This window comes from Micropterus salmoides, unplaced genomic scaffold, assembly GCF_014851395.1.
Source record: "Micropterus salmoides isolate LMB-PRFRI ecotype aquatic unplaced genomic scaffold, ASM1485139v1 Ms_hic_scaffold_5, whole genome shotgun sequence".
NCBI classification, from domain to species: Eukaryota; Metazoa; Chordata; class Actinopteri; order Centrarchiformes; family Centrarchidae; genus Micropterus; species Micropterus salmoides.
In genome coordinates, this window is record NW_024044237.1 from 15,151,315 (window position 1) to 15,171,517 (window position 20,203).

Sequence of the window (20,203 nt, forward strand, 5' to 3'; positions counted from 1 at the left end):
TCCTGAAGGAGGCTGTGCTCAGACGCTCCGGAGGCCGTCTCTACCCTGCACCGTTGGGTAGCCCTTCTCTCAGGTCTGTTACTGCTACTCCAACACAACACTCGGAGTGATAGTCCATGTGGGAACAAATGACACAGCTCTTCGGCAGTCTGAGCTGACAAAATCAGATTTTAACCGTCTTTTTAACTTTTTAAAGCAGCCTGGAAAGTCCGTTTTTATCTCTGGTCCCATTCCCACAGTTGGTCGCGGTGCTGGCCGCTTCAGTAGACTCCTTGGACTGGCTCCAGTCCACCTGCAGGGCTCACCGTGTGTGTTATGTGGATAATTTTAATATTTTCTGGCAAAGAATGTTTCTTTTTAAGACAGACGGACTTCACCCAAACAAACGGGGCTCAGAAATGTTAGCTGCTCACATACAGCATGTGGTGCGGTCCACACATGACTTACGTAAATGACTAATCATTCATGCAGCACACCTGGACTCACCACCGCTCACTGAACACATCTCTTCCTCACTGCCACAAACAACTGTCTCCACCTGCTGGCATGTAAAGCCGTCTGCTACCAGCGCTGTTCCAAAGACTTCTATTCCTGTCATCATTACGCAGAAAAAAACCGAAATGTGCACATCCCACACAGAAATATTACTAATCTCTTAAGGATTAGGACAACTGCACCAACTCCAGCACCCAGAACAAACTCATTTAAAATGGCTCTCTTCAATGTGAGATCACTTTCAAGTAAGACTTTTATCTTAAATGATTTTATCTTGTCTGCAAATCTAGATTTTATGCTTTTAACTAAATCCTGGTTGCAAATGAATGACTATAGCCAGCTAGCTGAACTGTGTCCACCTCAATATGATTGTTTTAGTCAACCGAGGGTCAGTGGTCGTGGTGGTGGGCTAGTGAGCGTGTATAGGGAAAATTTAAAATGTCATCAAGTACGCTGTGATGAATTTAACTCCTTTGAAGTTCTCACTCTTAAAGTTGGAGGGCTGCAACCTATCATATTTGTTATAATTTATCGCCCCCCAAAACCGCCTGGAGGATTTTTATCAGAACTTCTTGAATTTTTATCTACTCTGGTTTTAAATTATGACAGAATTGTTCTTTGTGGCGATTTTAATATTCATGTTGATGACCCCACCAATGTTAATGCAACTGACTTTTTAAATATAGCCACTTCTTTTAACTTCAAACAACATGTCAAAGGGCAAACCCATAACCGTGGTCATACACTGGACTTGATTTTTATCCTGGGTGCCAGCATTTCCTCTGTGGAATTAGTGGACATGACCATATCTGACCACAGATGTATTGTTTTTAGCTGCGATTCGCCTGTTACTCACGCCGCCTTACCAAGCCCAGTGTGTTCTCGCATCTTTAATGAACAAAGTGTTTCAAAGTTTTGCGCATTCTTTCAGAGCCAAAGCCAACAGCTGTCTGATTCCAACACCAACAATCTGGTGGATCACTTCAATCATATCTGCTTGTCGTCACTAAATATTACTGCTCCTCTAAAGGTTAGGCCTACGTCTAAAGCTAGTAAGCAACCCTGGATAAATGACAGCATTCGCAGCCTAAAAAGGGAATGCAGGAAAGCAGAGCGCAGATGGAAAAAATCCAGTCTCCAAGTCCATTACCTCAGTCTGAAGGATTTATTAATTAAATACAATAACATGGTTAAGGATGCGAGAATACACTATTTTTCTGAACTCATTACTACACGTAAACACAATCCCAGGTTTCTGTTTAAGACTGTGGATCAGCTGGTAAACCCAACCCCTCCTTGTGCCTCAGCTGGAAGTAATGATGACTGTGAATTGTTTTTATCTTATTTTACTAATAAGGTGGTGTCAATCAGAGCCTTATTACCCCCGCGGCCTCTTACTCAGAGGTTCCTCACCAGCAACAAGAGAGTTTTAACCAGTTTTATCCCATCGACTTGTCTGAGCTTTTAAAAACAGTATCACAAATGAGAGTGTCCTCCAGCCCCCTTGATGTAATACCTACAAAATTTTTACTGAAAGTAATGGATTCTTTTGGGCCCCATTTGATCTCTGTTTTCAACAGCTCCCTATCTACTGGTTGTGTCCCTGATTATTTTAAAACGGCTTGCATGAACCCACTTTTAAAGAAACCTGGTTTAGATCCCTCCCTCCCACATAATTTTAGACCAATTTCAAAACTGCCTTTTATTGCAAAGATTCTAGAAAGAATTGTGTCCAAACAGCTGCTCACTGTACTGGAAAATAACAAAATATTTGAAAAGTTTCAGTCAGTGGTTTTAGGAAGTACCACAGCACTGAGACTGCCCTGCTTAAAGTCACCAATGACCTTTTAATGTCTGCTGATGAAGGCATGTGCTCAATCCTGGTACTCCTGGACCTTAGTGCTGCTTTTGACACCAATGATCACAACATCATGTTAGACAGACTGAGGCACTGGGTGGGGATCTCTGGTACTGCCCTAGAATAGTTTTCATCCTACCTGTCAAATAGGAAGTTTTGCGTGTCTGTAAACAACTATGTCTCCTCGTTCTGTCCAGTTAAATATGGTGTGCCTCAGGGGTCAGTCTTAAGACCCATTTTGTTTTCCTTGTATCTGCTTCCTCTTGGACATATTAATCATAAACATGGCATTTCTTTTCATATTTATGCTGATGACACACAAATACTTGCCCGTCAGATCCACAGACCCTGGAATGCTGAGTTCACTTAACAACTGCCTTTGTGAAGTTAAAAAATGGATGTCAAATAATTTCCTCCAGCTGAACTCAGACAAAACAGAAATCCTGGTCATCGGGTCCCAGCAGATGGCAAATCAAATGCTGCCATCTGCTGGTTCCCTAGTAAATCACATTAAGCCTGTTGCAAAGAACCTTGGTGTTTGGTTTGATAGTAATTTAAATTTCGAGCAGCACACCACAAAGCTTGTTCAATCATGTTTTTATCAACTTAGAAATATAGTAAAAATTCGATCTATGTTAACTTTTAAGGACACCGAGACCATTTTACACACCTTCATATCATCACGCCTGGATTATTGCAACAGCCTTTTCACCTGTTTAACCCAAAAATCTATTGATCGACTCCAGACTGTCCAGAACTCAGCTGCCAGGCTTTTAACCAGAACAAAGAAATATGACCACATTACTCCTGTTTTAGCTTCATTACACTGGCTCCCAGTATGTTTTAGAATTGACTTTAAAATTCTATTGATCACTTTTAAAGCTCATCATGGCCTCTCGCCTTGTTATATTTCTGAACTTTTAGTCCCATACACACCAGCACGTACCTTGAGATCCTCGGGCAGAGGTCTGCTCGACTGAAAACTAAAGGGGACAGAGCGTTTGCTGTCAGGGCCCCGAGGCTCTGGAACAGCCTGCCCGAGGAAATCAGGTTGGCTGAGTCAGTGAACTCTTTTAAGTCCCTTCTTAAAACATACTTTTATAGGAGAGCCTTTCCCGATCTTATTTGACTTTATTTTATCCCTTTTATTTTATTGTATTTTACTAATTTTATATTTATCTGTATTTTAGTCTTTTCAATGTTTTCATGCTTTTATCTTGTATTTTTTTTTTTGTATTATTGTCTCTTGGGTATTATTGTCTTTACACTTGTTAAAGCACTTTGTAACTTGTTTTTGAAAAGTGCTCTACAAATAAGTATTATTATTATTATTCTTATAAAAGGGTGTGTTGAATGCGCCAAATAGTTGCTCTGTCGTCTTCTTTTTTAACTTTTAACTTTCTTTTTTATATCTCACTTGTGTGGTTTTTGATCTATACATAATTTAAACTAGACTCTCTAATCATGCAAGTTGAGAGAGTTTTGGTAAGCCACGGCACCGTTGCGCAGCAACTTCATGGCCGCTTTGTTTACACCCAGGACCAGCTGATCACGCTGAAGCCGACCGGGGCGCCCAGGCCCACAGACATCACCACCGAGATTTAGAGGAGGACACACAGAGGTTGCAGAGGAGGAACGAGAGAAGCGTGGAAAGAGAGAGGGGTGCAGACAACAGAGACTTAGGAGAAGGAGATTTAAGCCGTGTCTCCCCTCTCTCGTCATGGGCAATGTGAGATCACTGGCTGATAAGATGGACGAGCGTTAGCCCGGAGTCAGAGGGAGTTCTGGGAGTGTAGTTTAATGTGCTTCACGGAGACTTGGCTACACTTGGATATTCCTGACCACAATGTCTCCATTTGCAGGACGATGCTGAGGATGTTTTATGAGTCTGTGGTGGCCAGTGCTATCCTGTTTGCTGTTGCATGCTGGGGCAGCAAGCTGAGGGTAGCGGACGCCAACAGGTCAACAAACTGATCCGCAAGGCCAGTGACGTTGTGGGGGTGGAGCTGGAGTCTCTGTCGGTGGTGTCAGAGAGGAGGATGCTGGCCAAACTACATGTCATCTTGGACAATGTCTCCCACCCACTCCATGACGTGCTGCTCAAACACAGAGCACTTTCAGTGCAAGATTCATTCCCCCAAAATGCACCACAGAGCGCCACAGGAAGTCATTCCTGCCTGTTAATTTTATTAAACTAGACCTCATTATCTATTTTCTGTCCAATATTACCTGTTTAATAATTAATGTGCAATATTCTCTGCTGCTATTTATTCACTAGTACTTTTTGGTTCACCATAATAATTCTTAATATTGTAAATATTGTACATACCCACACACCTTTATATTTGTCTTTATATTTTATTTATACTATTATATTGATATACTCTTTATCAATCTACCTTTGACAAGTGTGTAATTGTGACAAAAGAATTTTCCCTCGGGGATCAATAAAGTATTTCTGATTCTGATTCAGATAAGTTTTAAGCTTACACATTTATGATGTTATATGCTGTCTTGTCAATAGTTTTGTGTCTTAGTCTTAATATGAGTCATCTTAAATAGGTTTTAGTAAATTGACACCCGTTAGAGGTGTCCCTTGTAACAACAGGCAACGCCCTCTGCCTCCTCCTATTGGTAGAAGTGGTTCTGACCAGCTTGTGGTTTGGAGTGGTTAATGTGGTGCCTTCTTACATGGTGTCTCAGTAGTTTGCAGTGTACAGATTGCTGTGCGTTTTGTAGTGGCTCTCTTACTGTGCATTCAGACCAAACACGAATTTAATCCACACAGCGATTTCCTCACGGGGGTTTTATCGCTGGATATCGCTGGTGTTCACACAACACGATAACACGAATAACCACAACTGGCCATTACTACCCGCTCTGCCTGGTCCTCTCCACACAACGCTCTGAAGCTGTCGGTGACGTACGGACAATCTCAATGTTGATAGGCTATCGCGATTCAGCGTCATGCGAATTCCTTCCCTTTGCCTTCGCGTCGCCAGGACCGCCCCCTTCGCATCGCCCGACGGCTCTACGCTCTTTGCATTGACTTTGTATGTAAACTGATTATGTGAAGTTATACACTCCTTCCGTATCTGATATTCTTAAACTTATTTTTTACTCTTAATGCTTCCCTCGATATGTTCAATTAGTTTAGGACTGAGATACTTTTATGGTGACATATGTCAAAAATGTTACAATTACAACAAAAAGGATGTTTCCATACCATGGTTTTGAAGATGATGCATCAGGAAATATTCTACTTTAATAAAATAAAGGGTTTTGATTACACCATAATGTGGAAACTTCGAGGGCATTTCCTTGTCATTACATAAATCCTCATATTTCTCTTACACTGTGAAGTAACAGGGAAATAAAACTGTTATATAACACAGTGTCTGATCTGTCGAGAAAACACAAAGTAACTTGAAGGCACTCAGAGAACAGAGAACATCCGCCAAAACCAATAGTCCAGTCCTTTACAAAATGCATATCTGCTAGCGCAACAACTACATATGTCTTACAGAACTATTAGGATTTCAGTATATCAAATGTATTTGTGCCTTTAGATGAAGTCTCATTATCTCAGCTGTGCATTTATTATGTACTTCTGAACAGGAAATATTTTCACACTTACCGTACATTATGAAAGAGCATTACAAAGGGATCTTTTGATGGCCATTATGAACAGGAGGAGTGATTCCAGGAAGCAAGACAACTATCAGTGTTTACTTTGGTGTCTGACTATTGTTTGAAGGAAGACTCAACCAATCCTTTAATCTGAGGAATGTAAATTCTGCTACCGTTGATCTTTTTTTCCTGAACTATGTCAGGTGAGACTGCATTTTTACAGCAGTTAAGTCCTGTCTGTAAGGTTCAGAATTTGACTTTACGGTGGTGAGAAAGATGTTGATTGGTGGCGATTTCAGTTAAAAAAATTCAACCGTGTCATTAATGTGTTTAAAAATGAAAGATTGTAGATAAGAGTAACATGTAGAAGACACATGAGTTTTGTCAGATGGTAGGTAATAATCAGCATGAAATGAATGAAACCAGATAATTCTTCTCATTTCCTGCAGAAAATTTATAAGCAGACGAGGTTTCTTGATTATGTGAAGGTATACACTCCTTCCGTATCTGATATTCTTAAAGTTATTTCTTACTCTTAATGCTTCCCTCGATATGTTCAATTAGTTTAGGACTGAGATACTTTTATGGTGACATATGTCAAAAATGTTACAATTACAACAAAAAGGATGTTTCCATACCATGTTTTTGAAGATGATGCATCAGGAAATATTCTACTTTAATAAAATAAAGGGTTTTGATTACACCATAATGTGGAAACTTCGAGGGCATTTCCTTGTCATTACATAAATCCTCATATTTCTCTTACACTGTGAAGTAACAGGGAAATAAAACTGTTATATAACACAGTGTCTGATCTGTCGAGAAAACACAAAGTAACTTGAAGGCACTCAGAGAACAGAGAACATCCGCCAAAACCAATAGTCCAGTCCTTTACAAAATGCATATCTGCTAGCGCAACAACTACATATGTCTTACAGAACTATTAGGATTTCAGTATATCAAATGTATTTGTGCCTTTAGATGAAGTCTCATTATCTCAGCTGTGCATTTATTATGTACTTCTGAACAGGAAATATTTTCACACTTACAGTACATTATGAAAGAGCATTACAAAGGGATCTTTTGATGGCCATTATGAACAGGAGGAGTGATTCCAGGAAGCAAGACAACTATCAGTGTTTACTTTGGTGTCTGACTATTGTTTGAAGGAAGACTCAACCAATCCTTTAATCTGAGGAATGTAAATTCTGCTACCGTTGATCTTTTTTTTCCTGAACTATGTCAGGTGAGACTGCATTTTTACAGCAGTTAAGTCCTGTCTGTAAGGTTCAGAATTTGACTTTACGGTGGTGAGAAAGATGTTGATTGGTGGCGATTTCAGTTAAAAAAATTCAACCGTGTCATTAATGTGTTTAAAAATGAAAGATTGTAGATAAGAGTAACATGTAGAAGACACATGAGTTTTGTCAGATGGTAGGTAATAATCAGCATGAAATGAATGAAACCAGATAATTCTTCTCATTTCCTGCAGAAAATTTATAAGCAGACGAGGTTTCTTGATTATGTGAAGGTATACACTCCTTCCGTATCTGATATTCTTAAAGTTATTTCTTACTCTTAATGCTTCCCTCGATATGTTCAATTAGTTTAGGACTGAGATACTTTTATGGTGACATATGTCAAAAATGTTACAATTACAACAAAAAGGATGTTTCCATACCATGTTTTTGAAGATGATGCATCAGGAAATATTCTACTTTAATAAAATAAAGGGTTTTGATTACACCATAATGTGGAAACCTCGAGGGCATTTCCTTGTCGTTACATAAATCCTCATATTTCTCTTACACTGTGAAGTAACAGGGAAATAAAACTGTTATATAACACAGTGTATGATCTGTCGAGAAAACACAAAGTAACTTGAAGGCACTCAGAGAACAGAGAACATCCGCCAAAGCCAATAGCCCAGTCCTTTACAAAATGCATATTTGCTAGCGCAACAACTACATATGTCTGGATTGACTACAGAACTATTAGGATTTCAGTATATCAGATGTGTTTGTGCCTTTAGATGAAGTCTCATTATCTCAGCTTTATTATGTACTTCTGAATAGGAAATATTTTCACACTTACAGTACACTCACACTCGTATAGTCCTACTGTAGCCTGGTGAACCAGGGGAACAGAGTTCAATGGTGTTATGTGGGTTATAATCTTATGTAATTGCTGGTGGGATTTTTTCAGTGATAGCATTCCTCTCTATTTAATGGCATTGTCACTTTAAGAGTAGTACATCGGACGGATCGCGCGAGAGGGTTTCCGACAGGTGTCAGGGAAAATAATTCCTTCCCAAATAATACGGAGTCAAACAGATGTGATGAATCATTCTTTAATGTAACATGGCCACGGAGAGAACGTACGGTTACTCTCCCGAACTCAGCATTTCCTCTCCTTAGGGGGCTTTCACACCTACCTCGTTTGGTCCGGACTTTCGGACTTTTCAGTTTGGTCCGAACCAAAATTGCAGGTGTGAAGCGTCTCGGGAACGAGACACTGCGTCGGTGAAGACACTATGGGAACACCTCTAGGCGTGGCAGGGCTGAATTATGAATGAAACTACTCCAATCCTGTTGGCGTTGCTCGAACGATAGCGCGTTTGCATGTGTTGACTGAACTCGGGTTTATCAACTGAAAAAAGGCAGGTGTGCAGGTGTGGAGTAAAGAAATGGCCTAGTTACTGTGTCTTTTGAGTTTGAAAGAAACTGTCTTCTTTAAGCTAAGTTGAAACATGGACATAATCAACTAATTATTAGGGTTGAGCAAGTACTCGGTTGAAACGAGTATCTGGTACAGACTCATCAGTATCATAAGAGTGAAATGTGTCAATATTTGTTTTCTAATAAACTATAATTATAAGAACTTTTTTTTTAAATCGTTTTCTTGTAATCAAAAACGTTCTTAATCTCAATTCTGAGGCTGTTCTGTAAATTGTTTTCTAATAAATATAGCAACTTCAGATCACCCCATACGTATTTCAGGCTCAAACTTCCAGTTAGTCACTCCCACGTCTAGGTTAAGCCCCTCCCGTGCCAAGTATGGATACAGATACAGACAATTTATTTGCTGAACAGATACACATAGTCGTGTATTCGCTCACCCTCCTAATTATACACTGCAGATAAGCCTTGTACTCAGATTCCAACCAAAACATAGACACTTTTGTGGTAAACAAGAAAGGACTTGTGCCACCATTGCAGGGGGTACCTGACAGTGGCTTTATAAATGTAAATTGAAACAAATTTGTAATTTAAATCCTCTTAGCTTGAAATGGACAGTAGTATTAATGTAGTTATGTTGTCTAACTTGAAACTGTGAGAATAATGCAGAAATGTATTTCGGTTAGACTAGTTAAGAGAAGATTGTCTTGCACTGATAAGGGAAAAATTTTTTTTAAAGTTTTAACGAATGAAGTTGAAACAAATTATAAAAAGTTTAATAAACCATAAAACAACAATGAGAAAACTAGAACACTGTAGTTATATCAACTTTATTAACCTTAGTTTGTGAGTTGAAACAAAGGCAATCTTCCAGTTGAGTTAACTTGCATTTTCATGACATTTCCAAGTTAAATTAAATTCAAATGTCTAATTAAAGCATCCAAAAAACTTTAAAGGCCCTTCTGTGTATTGTTTGCATGTTCTCCCCGTTACTTAGTGGGTTCTCTTCGGGTGCTCCAAGTTCCTCTCACCATCCAAAGACATGCAGGTAGGTTAATTGGTGACTCTAAATTGCCCTTAGCTGTGAATGTGAATGTGTATGGCTGTCTGTCTCTATGTATTAGCACTGTGATGAAATGGGTGTACCCCGCCTCTCGCCCAGTGTCAGCTGGGACTGGCTCCAGCACCTACCTGCAAGGTAGTGGGCAGGGATAAGCAGTTAGTTGATGGATGGATGAAAGATTGTGGTGGGATCCATTTATTACTGTGCTAATTGAAATATAAACATAAACCAGCCATAGTGGAAAGTGTACTATTTATGTATGTTTGGATGTATGTATATGCATGTTGAACTTTTATAAAGTATGTGTTTAAAATATTCTTTGTTTTCTCAGTAATCGGTTGTATCACAAAACATTTCTGCATTGTAAATGAAAAGAAAGTATCCTGGTAGCTTAGCAGATGCATACTGTGCATAGACAGAGATGTTTTACAGAGCCACGGTATAATGACTTTGGTATAGATCACTATGTCACCATGGCAGCATTGGTGACTACGGAGCGCCATATGTGGCTCAACCTCTCTTTTCTCCTGGATGTGCCCCTCTCTCCTACTGGCCAGTAGTTTAGATCCACCTGGGTACCATTGCATCTAATAATTTTTATTATTATACACATTTCTTTTTAAGACACAAACATTGCACATCAGTCAGATTCATTGTTTATTTTCATAGAATTATTCAATACAAGAATGCACAGTGAGCTTAAGTACAGTTCGAAACAGTCAACATACAGTAGAATTTATATGAATAAATACATATTTAGAGAATTATTCATTTACAACATTAATTTCATACACATATTTTGTAATTATTGTAACTAAATTAAATATAAAAGTTCTTACAGTTTTGAGCTGAGTTTCTCAGCTGAGAAACTGAGAAACTGAGAAACTAATGGTTATTTTATTGCAACATTTGCCAATACATCCACTGTCATACAAATATACAACCAGCAATACTCCAGCTTTCACTCAAGCTGATGATACACGGAGCAACTTTTAGAGCAATGGTGCTGGGCAATGTTGTCATCAATGGTAATGACTAAAGATTACTACCGTAATCCACTTCCCCCACTACTCCACCACCCGCCCCGCCACTATCAGTTCAAAACATAGTCAGACTTGCCACCAGCAACATTGCCCAGCAACATTGCTCAAAAAGTTTCCCGTGTATCATCAACTTCAGTTTTTCTCACATTGTTCGAAAAGTGTCCCTGAGATTGTCAAATGGAAATGGGGGAGCTGAAGAATCCGATCTTGGAGGGAACCCGGCATGAAGAGGCACTCTGAAGTAAAGAAATGAGGTATGAGACAATCACACCATAGTGTTTTTCACTCTGTCAAAGATCTGTCGGACTTTCACTGCAGGGACACACCCTTCCCTCACAATGGTGATGGTACCTGTGGAAAGAAAAAGATAGGCTTGAGTTTGAAAGTGCCTGTTAAAACACACAAAAAAGAGAGAATGTAGTGGGAATATTTTTGCCTTTTACCTTCATCAATCTTCAAGCAGTTGACCACGGTAGAAGCAACAACTTCATTTGAGTTCCCGTCACACAGCATGCCTTGGATCTTGTTTCCCAGTCGACTGTGTCAAAACAGAGTGATTGTGCATTTAGTTGGCATCCATTAGGAATATATTGTAATAGACAATAAATGACTTTGTTACTCTGCTTCACAAGACACACTGAGATTAATCTGCTATAAAAGGACATTTAATATTGTCGGATCATTCTGCTACATTACAAGAAGTTTATAAATGTCTAAACTGAAGCATGACATGGCATGGAGTGGGTCGGAGGAATAACAGGAAAAATGAGGACTTGAGTATGGAAGGAGTTCTGTGAAGAGACACTTACTTGATGACCATGCTGTGGTGGGTGCTGTCTGGCTCTCCGCTGGGATTAGCTGAGGTAATAGCAAGGGGTCCAGTGATGTCACAAAGGTGGCCGGTCACAGTGTGGTCAGGGACGCGGATCATGATGCTGTCTTTGGTACCAACACGGTCATAAGCTGGTCCCACTCCTACACAAGACAAGTTACTGATACTGATCATTGATATTTATTTAAGACAGGCTGAATTAGTTGTAAATTGAATCCAGTGAAACAACATTTGAACGGCTATTAACAGTTTACCTAGTTTGAACAGCCAGTCTCCTTTGCTGACAATGCAGCTGATGCCTCCTGGATACACATTCCTCATAAACTCCCAGAGCAAAGGACTGAAGGGAGGCTTGGCTGCCACCAGCTGCTCAACATTAGAGATGCAAATACAGATGGGTTTCTGTGCTGGTCTGTCCTGAATGAGGTAACATAAAACAGGTTCATGAGCATGATCTGTGTCATATACACTTCAAAATGACATCAACTACCAGCCTTTCATTCTTACTTTGATGTTGTAGATTTTCTCTATAGCTTGAGGATTCTTGCACGAGGCAGCCAGGGCATACACGGTGTCTGTGGGAATACCACATACTCCGCCTTCCTCCAGAAGGCGAGCAATCTTCAAGAGACCACTGGTGAGTCGCGAATTGGCCACAGGACAGGGTAGCTCTGGAGCAGACTCCTGCTTCACTTCCTCCTGAGACAAGCCACATTTTCATAAAATGAACAGGATAGAATTTAACAGACCACTAAAGAACTGGCAAAGGATTAAAAAAGGAGTCTCTTAATTAGTTACCTTTATTAAGGGAGAGCCCATAGGCAGCAGTCTCTGTGAGAAGATGCAGTTCACCAGTGAAGCCAGAGCTCCATATATGCAAATTGTTGAAAGTAGTGCAAGCATGGCCACTGTAAAGAATATGTTTCAATAATTAGATGGATTTCTTTTACAGAGATGACTATTTTAATTTAAACCTATTTATAGATTTAAAAACATGTTCAGAATGAGGCTTCATCTATACTCACTTTCTAATCCATATGGAAGTCGACGCAGAGTGGAAAGGAGGAAACAGACCAGAACAACCTCCATGACTACTGTTAGAAACAGCAAAACCAGGTTCCTATAGGCAGCTGGCATAAACAATGGAAGAATGAAAACAAGAGCAAAAAGAAACAAACTAATTCATTATTTTCTTTTAAATAACCATCATTAACCTTACCTATTAGCATAAGAAATGCATTAATGACAAGGAGAGCAATGGCGCCTGCTGCAAAACCGTAGGCTGCTTCTGTGGGAAGCTGAAGGAGGTTACCTAGAAAAAAACAACAACTTGGGATCAAAATGTTGTGTTTTTCAGTAAGAACAATTTCTCCATTTAAACATGTTTGCATTGACATACCTGCAAACCTAAACCAGGTCCAGGTTGCCCATACTGCTACATAGATGGATGAGATGACTGACCCAAAACGGCCACCTCCTGTGACTTGCAGCCGACTGACATAGGTCTGGATGATGGCTCCAGAGATGAGGACCCAAGGGACAGTCAGATGAAGGAAGGCAGGATTCATACTGGATAAACTTTCATGAAGAGCGGAGAGAGCTGCAACCCCATTTGAAAGGTAGAACAAGGCATCTGAAGCCTGGTCAGTTTGTGGCAGAGCCCCCTGCTCTCCCTGCCTGGCCCTGCAGCATTTCAAAGCCTTCTTCAACTGGTCAGTGGAGATGGGCTGTGGTCCTACAGGGATTAGAGACTTCTCTGCTATGGTGTTGATAAGACGTGCAAAGGTACCGTATAGGGAGGTTGCAGTGAACAGAGAACAAGCTACACCAAAGAAGATGTAGTATCCCTGGAGAGGGATCTGGGGGATTGTTGAGACTGTGAGCAGGACAAACAGCATGTTGTGGATCAGTTCCAGGACGTCTGTGTTCAGGCTTCCCACGCAGAGCACCAAACCTGCCATCACAAAGAACCAATTTCCCACCATTTCTTCCCTCCCTGACACCACTTTACTGCCTTCCACAACCAGATCAGATGCCACAAACTCATCCCAAGCCTTGATCAGCCAATATGTGGCATGAAGACCAAACTTAGTTGTGTGGTAGCAATCTTGACGAAGATGCGCGTAGTAGCTGGAGAAGAGCTGGGCGACTGTGATGATTGAGACCCATGCAGCTCCTACGCCAAATGACTTTATGTACCCAAAGCTGTAGAAAGCAAATATGAAGGGGGCAACAGTGTCACAGAAGAAACCCAAAGCCATGGGCTCTGCGTATTTTGTGTTTTTCTTCTTCTCTTGGCCAATGCTCTGGGCGCTTGCAGAGTTGGTGGTCCCTAGCAGGAGAACATTGAAGAGGGGGGTACCAAAGCCTTTGAGGACCAGACGTTGAGTCAGACCTTTGATAAGAAGGGCAGCTGAACCATAGATGGCAAAAATCAGAATGAGCAATTCCAGAACACCAGAGACCACGAGAGCCCAGGAGCTTGCTACCAGACCTACTGCTTCAAAAATTAAAGTGGCTGTGATGGCCCCAAAGACAAAAGGCATGATGTAGTTGACTGTGGCAGAGCAGAAGGCTAGGAGAAAGGACAGAAGAATATAGGGGACCAGACCAGCGATGGCTGTCTCTTTTATGGACTCTGTGGTGGCATTCAAAGATATGTTGCTCATCGTGTCAGTGGACAGAGACAAATTACTCATCATTTGATGTGTTATAGATGTTGTTGTAGGAGTTTCAGCTAAGGCACCAAAATAGATTCGGGTGGCACCATAACTACCCCAAAGAGCAGCATACCCAATGAAGGCAGTGCCACTCAGATGATCGTATTTTCTAAATGAAAGCAGCCCGGCCACCAGTTGGCATATACCACCAATCAGGATAAGATGAACACCTATAAAATATATGGAACTGAAATTACTAAAATTATTTACAATACATTTGATTATATAATTCTACCAGATTTTGAATTTTTTTTACCTGCAAGTATGTTCTCCACTCCTACTGGCGCATTGCCCGTGTGTGCTGTATTGAAGTTCTGTAGAAGTACAAGGAATGCACTGATCCCATTAGATAACATGCCTAAAACTCCTGGTTCACCATAGAAACTGGCTGGAAACCCATGTGATGATGACATAGTGTCTTTGTTGTCGAACTGTAGTTTCACTGAAACAATGAAACAAATGACTCAGACAACATATCCATAAATGTATATAATCTGTACATTTTCTATTAATTAAGTATAATTTGCAATGTCAAATCACTCATAATACAAATTATGGTGAAAATGTATAAAACTGGAATAGAATTATTAGTAGGCCATCACTGTGTTGCCAAAATATGAATGAAATTCATCATCCGTTGTTTGCGGTTGGATTCTATTAAAAGATATAGACAGAGACAAATTGGAAAGTTCTACTCTCTAAACCTCCTTTCTGAAACCTGAGAGTCTTTGGCCCTGCCCATCAAAAGAGGCTGCTCTACTGATGTTGTGTGAGAGCAGCAAGAGACACACCAGAGTGTTTATTTTTAGCATTCCTACTCAAATGACAAAAAAAAAAACAGCAGGTGTCCACATAAGGAAATAATTATTTTACCCATAACTAACAGACTGATATTTAGTGATATCTACCAAAACACAGGAAATGTTTGTGATTTTGTCAGTTACATATTTTCAGAGTTGTATTTTGGTATTCTTTCTTAATCTCATAAAGAACTTTACATTGTAGTATTTTTTTGTCCTGACAAGTGAGTATGTGAAAAGCATGTTATCACCATGAATTTATAATGCAGCCTTTTAAATGGAACATAATAAAGTCTTTGTGTTAACCAGTAATAAAGCAAGTGAAAATAAAGTCATACCTGGTAAGACGCTCAGACAGAGGAACTGTTGAGTTGTTCTGAATCTGAAGCAGGAAAGAAAGTTTGTCATAAATAAGGCTTGAGTTGTAGGTGTAGGAGGAGTTCATGAAAATTTCCCCCACACTATCCTACAGTCAGCAACCTGAGAGGTGACATCACTGCCCCTCACTTTGGACAATAAACTACCAATTGTTTCTCCTCCCTTTTCTGAGGATGGAGATGCTGGTAATGACGATGATGGAAATTCCTCCACTTAATCTGATATGCTATGGATATGACAGTGCTTCCCTGTTCCTCCCAGGCCAGTCAGGTGAGTCCTGGACTATATAAGGCAGGTGCCCTCTCAACCTCAAAAGCATCAACATCCTTCACAACCTGTTGACTGCAAACCCACTGCATCAAGAGAAAAAAAGAAGAGCATAGCGAGAGAATACAGCAGACTCAAGCCATGATCTCCACATTGAAGGTAAAGATTTGAAGATATTTTTGCAGGTCTATTTCTGTTAGATGAATATGTACCCCACACTGTAATAAATATTTTTCATGCTTGAGTGACTCAAGTAGCTTGCTTTCTTAACTTTATCCAATCTAGTGTAGCAGATTATACATACTGTACCACACCTGTTAAAGCAACACCTCAACAGCACAATGGCTCTTTCAAAAGAGGCAGACAAGCTGAGTAATATTCATTATAGTGATGTGAATGTCCACCAAAAGGCTGATTTAATTAGATCTGAGTCTGTCAAAGATCACTGTGCATAACCAAAGCCTGTAATGGATATGAGATGTCAAAAAAATAAATAAATGTCACACTTAGCGGTTTACATGTGTCAATAAAGACATTCTGCACTCTATGTCCTGCAGAAAACCATTAGACCAGTATGGGCTGTTAGAGGGCTGCATAAGTCTGCGGTGGAAGGTAAAGGTAACTTCTGGCACACTCAGTGTTCTTTTCCAACCTAAGAAGATGTAATAGCATTCTTCCAACATTTCCCCTGTTCTTTCTGCTGACCTCTTTCCTTCTTTTTACATTCCTTGCTCTTTCCCCCTGCAGTCTTGAAGCGCCCGGCCCCTGAGGACACAGTCACAGCCAGCTATGGGAAGTTCATCAGTGAAGTAAAGCCCCAGCATTTGTCCTCCATGGCGCTCCACCGCAGCAAAAGGATGGTGTTGGACAGCATTGGAGTTGGTCTGATTGGCAGCACAACAGATGTGTTTGAACTGGCCCTGCAGCACAGCCAGGTGGGCACAGGGGAAAGAAGGTCTTTTTTTATATGAGGCAATGTAACAGATGAAAGCACTTGCTTGACCTTATGCAAACCATAGTCGTAAGTCAGTGCAATAGCTGTGTGTGGACAGATGAGTTAAAAAAATCACAGGTTATGATTATGTTGAACTGTGTCATAAAACGTAGGAACAGGCAGGGTTTTTTATTGACTGAGGAACTTTTCCTCCAAATTTCTGTGTTTCACATATGACTTACAAAGAAGTATATTCAGCTTGATATCTTGATATCTGATTTTGATATGCGAGAGCTTTTTAAAGTGAAATTCGCTTTATATGTATATGTGTTATATGTGATGACACAATCTGTGACTATACTATACTATACTATGTTGATATAAATATGTCCTTGTGACAACACCCTGTGTTTACCTGTCTTCGTCTTTTTCCTTTCAGCACATGTATGCTCCTGATGACATCAGCTCTGTTTACGGACGCAAAGGCACAAGGCTCTCCCCGGCACTGGCAGCTTTTGTCAATGGAGTAGCAGTGAGTATAAATACAGATGGGTCACCATTGTCCACAGTACACCACACAATTTCAGACGCACTAAACCCATTACCAAAACCGAACAACAGCTATATTATACTCAGCTGTGGTACCGTCTGGGCAGCCAACCGCAAGAAGGGTGGATGAAAATACTGAATTGAATAAACATTGACCCTCTGCAGACATGGCCTTCATTTTTAAAGAAGTCATCAGGTTGTAAAACTAATTTCTGCAGCCTGCCTCCAGCGGTTTAAGCCTGTTATGGCAATGAAATGCATTTTCCAATACACAGAGAAAGGAGATATGTGTAAAGGGCTAAATTATAGCTAAATATAAAAATAGTGTACAGCTAGCTACTGTGTTATTTCACAAAGCACTCTAAAGTCATGTTCTTGGCAAATTGTATCAAAAATCATCTAATTGCTTTAAATATTATGGTACTCTCATAATACTTTTTGCTATTATTCACAACCATTTGATTGTTAAAAATGTGTTGTTTGTTGTTTTTTTGCTGCAGACTCACTCCATGGACTTTGATGATACATGGCACCCTGCCACTCATCCCTCAGGAGCAGTCCTTCCTGCTGTGTTAGCACTCAGTGACGTGATGCCTGCTAACAGCAAACCTACTGGCCTGGACCTCCTGCTGGCATTTAACGTCGGCATTGAGATCCAGGGCCGACTGATGAGGTTCTCTAATGAGGCCCACAACATCCCCAAGAGGTGAGCTCCTCAGAGCACCAGTCAAATTGGACGCATACTGCAATTTAAAGGCTAACAACATTGCAGTAGGTTTGCACTTTACTTGGTCTCCCTAAGTGATCACTTTACTGATGTAAAGCTAGATCCTTGTTAAAGGGTGTTTATTTGTATTCTACACGGAGAACAAGTATCCACATGAGTCTAAAGAGATCCATATTTGACTCTTGCTGATCTCTGCAGAGTGGTTCACAAGGACGCAGGTGCAGCATAATGTGCCGTCTCTTAGTGGTGTCAATGAGCTGTGAAAGGAGTGTTATTATGTTCATCTCGGGGACAGCAGAGGCTCTGTGGGTAGCGTTAGCACAATTAGCAATGTGAAGGATACTGAAAGACCAGATTCCATTTGTGGAGTGTTTACACAAAGTCAAATTACTCACCACATTATTAGCTTGTTTATCAAACACTGAAATTACTAAAAAAAATAAACAAAACTAAAAAAATTATTTTAACACCCCAGAAATAAGCTGTGTCTGTAAGAATGTGGAGAGTCTTGAGAAAAGAGTAGCTGTTTGTACAAAGAGACACACAGGAGCTCTGCAATTACCATAATGATGATAGCACACATATGATATGCTCATTTAGGGTAAATAATTCCAAAACACCTGACAAGTCTTTCTGTCTGTCTCCTTCTTTGTGTCTTATCACCAGGTTTCACCCTCCCAGTGTGGTGGGGACCATGGGAAGTGCAGCCGCCTGTGCTCGCCTCTTGTCCTTGGATCACACCCAGTGCAGTCATGCCTTGGCTATAGCTGCTTCTCTATCTGGAGCCCCTATGGCTAATGCTGCCACTCAATCTAAACCCCTCCACATTGGTAATGCCTCACGCTTAGGGCTGGAGGCTGCTCTACTGGCCTCCCGAGGCCTAGAGGCGAGTCCTCTGGTCCTGGATGCTGTTCCTGGGGTGGCTGGATTCAGTGCTTTTTATGAAGACTATGTGCCGCAGCCTTTAGAATCACCCAATGATGATAACCATATGTTCCTGCTAGAGGAGCAAGACATAGCCTTCAAGCGCTTCCCCGCCCATCTGGGGATGCACTGGGTGGCAGATGCTGCAGCCTCGGTCCATAAACTTCTTGTTGGGCTTGGCCCTGGCACTGTCTCCCCAGCTCAAGTTCAGGACATCCTGCTGAGGGTCCCCAAATCGAAGTACATCAACAGGCCTTTCCCTGACTCGGAGCACGAGGCACGCCACTCCTTCCAGTTCAATGCTTGCAGTGCTCTCCTGGATGGCGAGGTGACTGTGCAGTCCTTCACACCCGCTGCCATGAGGCGCCCTGACCTGCTCGCTCTGCTGAGCTGTGTTCAAGTGGAGCATCCCCAGGACAACCCGGCTAATTTCAACAGCATGTACGGCGAAATCCAGGTGTCACTTGTCGGGGGAGACATTCTGAAGGGACGCTGTGACACTTTCTATGGTCACTGGCGCAACCCGCTATCGAATGAGAGCCTGAGGAAGAAGTTCAGAAACAATGCAGGGGCGGTGCTTTCCTCTGAGAAGGTTGAGAGGCTGATTGATGTGGTGGAAGAGCTGGACAGACTTGAGGACTGCGGGTTCCTTCTCTCACAGCTGCAATGAACACTCAACATTACATACATAATAATAGCAAAACAGAAGTATATTAAAAGACTGTTTACCTAAATATTTACAGTAAAATGTACTTAAAATTTTCCAAATCAATGCCCTTTGTAAAAGTGTTACATGAAAAGCAGCTAGGCAACACTGTACACTACAACTGTTTCCATATACGTGTCTCTTTACCCAGTACTGACAAATACCGAAATATCTATTGAGCCATGTCAGAACAGATGTATCTAATGTATTTATTGTATTATTTAATTTTGTTTTACATCATTAGGAAATCAATATGACTTGTAAAATATGATGCAAAGGCAAAAGGGAAGATTTATGTACTGAATACTTCATAATATCAGACATTATACATATAAGTACTGTACTGTGTTTCTTGTGCCAAATAATGGATCAAATAAATGTTCATTTAAACAATGTAAATGCCTGATGCTTGTAAACATTTGCACGCAATAGCATTTATTCTTTGATATTCAATACACAAATGTAGCATTTCTGTTGTTGTGTGTTTTTGTTTGAATAAAACTACTCAAAAACACAGTCTGAGACATTAAATTGATAACAGAAGAAAATGGTTTGAGAAAATTTAAATGTGTTCACTTTGGCCCAGACCCACATGTCTT

At 40.6% G+C, this 20,203-nt stretch overlaps 2 protein-coding genes across 3 annotated transcripts; one reads left to right on the top strand and one right to left on the bottom strand.

Moving 5' to 3' along the window:
- Window positions 1-10,368: 10,368 nt before the first annotated feature.
- si:ch211-153b23.3 lies at window positions 10,369-15,605 on the bottom strand. The gene is made up of 11 exons (XM_038698627.1): window positions 15,458-15,605; window positions 14,576-14,761; window positions 12,999-14,489; window positions 12,819-12,911; window positions 12,625-12,729; window positions 12,398-12,507; window positions 12,107-12,298; window positions 11,854-12,016; window positions 11,577-11,742; window positions 11,211-11,305; window positions 10,369-11,118 (listed from the first exon to the last, which is right to left on the bottom strand). The coding sequence occupies exons 1-11, from the start codon at window positions 15,525-15,527 to the stop codon at window positions 11,033-11,035; spliced, it is 2,757 nt and encodes a 918-aa protein (XP_038554555.1). The 5' UTR covers window positions 15,528-15,605; the 3' UTR covers window positions 10,369-11,032.
- A 195-nt stretch (window positions 15,606-15,800) lies between these two features.
- irg1l (immunoresponsive gene 1, like) lies at window positions 15,801-19,997 on the top strand. 2 transcript variants are annotated; one of them, XM_038698668.1, is made up of 6 exons: window positions 15,801-15,923; window positions 16,322-16,382; window positions 16,512-16,699; window positions 17,138-17,230; window positions 17,748-17,953; window positions 18,641-19,997. In XM_038698668.1, the coding sequence occupies exons 1-6, from the start codon at window positions 15,906-15,908 to the stop codon at window positions 19,566-19,568; spliced, it is 1,494 nt and encodes a 497-aa protein (XP_038554596.1). In that variant the 5' UTR covers window positions 15,801-15,905; the 3' UTR covers window positions 19,569-19,997. The 2 variants fall into 2 exon arrangements, with proteins under 2 accessions (XP_038554596.1, XP_038554597.1); XM_038698669.1 differs by having other exon boundaries at window positions 16,322-16,376.
- Window positions 19,998-20,203: the final 206 nt, after the last annotated feature.